This window comes from Crocodylus porosus, unplaced genomic scaffold (assembly GCF_001723895.1).
Source record: "Crocodylus porosus isolate Cpor-Errol unplaced genomic scaffold, CroPor_comp1, whole genome shotgun sequence".
NCBI classification, from domain to species: Eukaryota; Metazoa; Chordata; order Crocodylia; family Crocodylidae; genus Crocodylus; species Crocodylus porosus.
In genome coordinates this window covers 25,011,554-25,015,420 of record NW_017728915.1, presented here as the reverse complement: position 1 = coordinate 25,015,420, position 3,867 = coordinate 25,011,554, and the positions used below count along the sequence as shown (strand labels likewise).

Sequence of the window (3,867 nt, the reverse complement as noted above, 5' to 3'; positions counted from 1 at the left end):
GACACCCTTACTCTGAATTGCAACATCTGGTTTAATACTGCACTCAAATGGTCATTAAGCATTACTTGTTTTCATGGGTACATGTTTGAACATTATACTGTAATACATTTTCTTTAGTTCTGATTAACTCAGAAATCACAGAGTAAATAAATCTTTGTTTATCTTCAAATGTATGAATCCTATCTGGTGAATGGCTGCACGCTTTGAGGATTACAAAGAATTATAAATCTGATTATAAAACTATTTTCTCTGTTATGGAAATTGTAAAGAACTATCACTATACCGCTTTCTCTACTTCTTTATTCTGCATCTTGCCCCTGCCCAATGCAAACATGAGCCAATACCACCACAGTGCAAAATCATGTACTTTATTTAGTAGCCCTGATGTATAAATATTTAATATTGAGAAATCATAAAAAATTATGATTTAAAAGAGGAGACAGTTCAGGTGCAGAAGTAAGCATCACTTTATGCTCTAGGTATATGCTCTATATTTCTTTTTTAATGCTGCAGAAATGCTCTTCAATTGACCCTTTACTAAACAGAGAGTAACATCTAGTAGAAGCCACATGGAATCGCACATACTTTATACTTTCCTTTTTCCCTTTAATAGAGGAAGAGTCAACATTTTTTCCTCTATTGTGAATTTGCCAAAATGAGATTTTTTTTTTTTAATTTCAATATATGAAAAGCTTTAGACTTTACTGTGTTAAGTGAATTAAGTGATTATTTTTTGAAAATATAGAAAAGGGATGAGCTTCTAGAGTATATCAATGAACCAAGGCCCGGACATGTTATGTAATTGATAAATATAATCCTACAAGTATCTGTTTTTACTCTTAAATTAATATAAATCTTCAAAAGGCTTTGAGTAGTTGAACATTAAGTAATCCATATAATAAAAATCATAACTGCGTTGTCTTTGAGAAGGGGAAAGCTGTGCAAAGTACTGCTGTGTAATTTTAGTGGTAGTTCGTTCTTCATTAGAATGTCTGTCTTTAAATTTAGGGAAAGTCAAATTCTGTGGAGCACCAATTAAATGCAGGAAAAAGTTTGCATCTTCTTCCATGCTTTCAAATTTCCCTACAAAGTCATAGTCTATTAAGCATGGGCTGCAAAGCCTGTTGACATGATCCCAATGAATGTCCATGCCCACTGGTCTGTGTACATCAAGTAGATATTGAATGAACTCTTTAAATTTGACTCCAGAACCTGTTCTTAATGCTTCTTTGGTGGCGTTGACACGGTATCTAGAAATGATGGCTTTCCCGAAAACAGGGTGGTAGTAATTGTTTGGATGTTCAAACTTGTCCCGAAATGCGGATACCAGCTTTTCAAAAGGTTCACGAATAAAAAGCATCTTAGTATAGGTGTTAAGCCTGTGATAAATTCCTTTGCGATCAAACCCATCCAGCCTTTTTAAGTAATTTCCATAGTGTACTGTATTGTGCTGTATATCTTTAGTGGAGGAAGCCAGACCATTGAGAACCATGAGCACCCGCTTCCAGTTAGAACAGCCAGCTTTTGGAACTTCACAGTATAAAATTCTGTATTTGTCTTCTACAAATATTCTAGAAACGTGATAGGGAGTGATTATCCTTCGGTTGTTACTCTTGTATTTGGAGCAAGTTTCTCCCATTATTCTTTTCCTCTCTTTTTGAATCTGATAGAGACTTTTCCACTTGTCATTGTTTCTGTCCTCAGACTTAAGTGTAGGCAGGTTGAGAGTGGAACTGTTCATGGCAATCAGAATAGGACTCTTTTTAATTACAAATCTCCTCCTCCGTTTATGGAACCTGATAGAATTAGTTTCTGCACCTTTTTTCTGATGGTCTTTCACCAGAAACATGATGTTGTTTTGCCTTCTGTCTCCACTTTGAAGCATAGTTGGTGCGTTTTCAGGTGGATATAATGAACCCCTCTGTTTTACCACTGACAATTCATCTGCAGTGCTTTTTCTTATTCTTCCATCCTGATTGTTGCTGGAAGTGCAGTCCTGATAGAAGAAAAGACCCAAGAAATTACCAAATGAGAGTGTATTTATCACTATTGACAGCTTGTACAGTTTAATGGTAGATCTATTCATACCATTCTCCATTCAGCTAAATTATGAAATGAAGTGCATTGCAGCATTTCATATACACAGTGCCTGCACTAGCATAATGACTTTTTCCTATCCTTTTCTTTCTATCTTAGCTTTGTTTATGTGAACTTCAGAGCTAGAGATGAGCTTGAGCTAGCAAATCCAGATCTAGATGTGAATTTCCCCATGGTTTGGAGGTGACTCTATCCAGATTTTTGACATGGGTTCATCTTTGATGTTTATGTCTTGAGCACGAATAACTCTAATACTCATTGGCAAGTGGTAACTTCAGGGCATTTTGATGACTTTTTGGGGCTCCTTGACTGTCTTGTAGTGTAGGAAAAACAATATCCTTGATGCTCTGTGGCCACCTATGCACCCCAGTTTAAATATGGGAAGATTGTCTGTCCATCTAAAAGAAATGAGTGCCTTCCAGGGAGATTTTGTAGGGATAAAAGTGGATTGTGGAGGGTGCACAAATTGGGGTGGAGGAAACAACAGGGTTTTGAGGGATGGGACAGTGTTGGTGGAGGAAGCAGAGCCCTGTAAGGGGTAAGTTGGGTGGGGAGGGAGGTGGACTTGGCTATGAGGATGTAAGCAGAGATCTAGAGATGCAGAAGTGAGTGGAATTGGTTGGCAAATAAGACAGCTGCGAGAGAAGGCAGGAGGAAAATGATGGTGCTGAGGGAACCGCAGAGATAGGGAAGGAGAGGCAGGGCTCTGGGGAAAGTGGAGATGAGTAAAGTCTGGGATTTAGGCTGGGTCAGGACCCAGAGGAAGGCAATGAAGATGGGAAAGGGGGAATATGAAGACTTTGGTATGAGGGGAGAAGTAACTGGGGGCAGAGTCACTTGGGGATGTTAACCTGCATAGAGCCTTTGCATCAGGATGCAAATAGGGAACTGTCATGGGTGTTATGGCTATTAAAGAGGCACAGGGGTCTCTGACATGATGCTGGAAAGAACTGCTAGATTTGCAGGGGGACTAAGAGAAGCATGCAAGGCATATAGTATGCTTGCTGGAAGGAATGCATGGAGCCCGTCATAGCTATTATGGACTTGGCTTACAGAAGACACAAGTGTGACACTCCCAGGTTACTACCACAGCAGGAACTCTTTGCATGACTAAAAAAAAAATAATAGTAGTAGAGTGATAGGTATGTTAATGCCCCACCCGTCTTTTCAGCCTTAGTATACCAATTCCTTCCTCTTAACACATCTGACAATATTCCTATATTTATAGGGGTGAAGTTGGCTTCAGTACACTGCTGAAATTGTCATCCCTGTTTTGAGGATTTATATAGGGCAGGCTACACACACAGGGGGTTCATTTTGCCCCCAGCGCCATTTTTCATTTACTAACAGGCGCACCTTGCTCTAGTCCTTATAAAAGGAGTCATCTCTCTGTAGAATGTGATTTCAGCTCTCACAGGTGGCATGCTATGCACCTTTTCCTTTTGCAGAGTTGTGTGGCAAACTGTAGCATTTCACTTGGGTTGCTGTCTTTAAAAATATGTACTTAGCTTATAGGATGGCCAGTGTTGAGATCAGCCAGAAAAGGACAGCCCAGGCGGATAACAGTTCTAGCAAGCAATTATTATTCAGTATAAGATACTACTTTTTATTATGGGCTATTAATGCAGACTTGAAAAAATATGCCACCTTTAAAATGAGTTCATACCTGCTAGGAAAGTCAAGAAGATGGAGAGTCCCATATCTAGCTCAGATTAACATTTTCATCACTTTGACTTCTTTGGTCATTGGAGTATATTACAATCTTTTATT

General features: G+C 38.9%; 1 protein-coding gene across 4 annotated transcripts in view; it reads right to left on the bottom strand.

Annotated features, from left to right (window-relative positions):
- Positions 1 to 354: 354 nt before the first annotated feature.
- Positions 355 to 3,867, bottom strand: part of CHST8 (carbohydrate sulfotransferase 8) — a 278,209-nt gene continuing 274,696 nt past the window's right edge. For all 4 annotated transcript variants that reach the window (XM_019535853.1, XM_019535854.1, XM_019535855.1 and 1 more), the window contains one exon: positions 355 to 1,996. In XM_019535853.1, the coding sequence (XP_019391398.1) occupies positions 845 to 1,996 (1,152 nt within the window). In that variant the 3' untranslated portion in view covers positions 355 to 844. The remainder of the gene's footprint in view (positions 1,997 to 3,867) is intronic.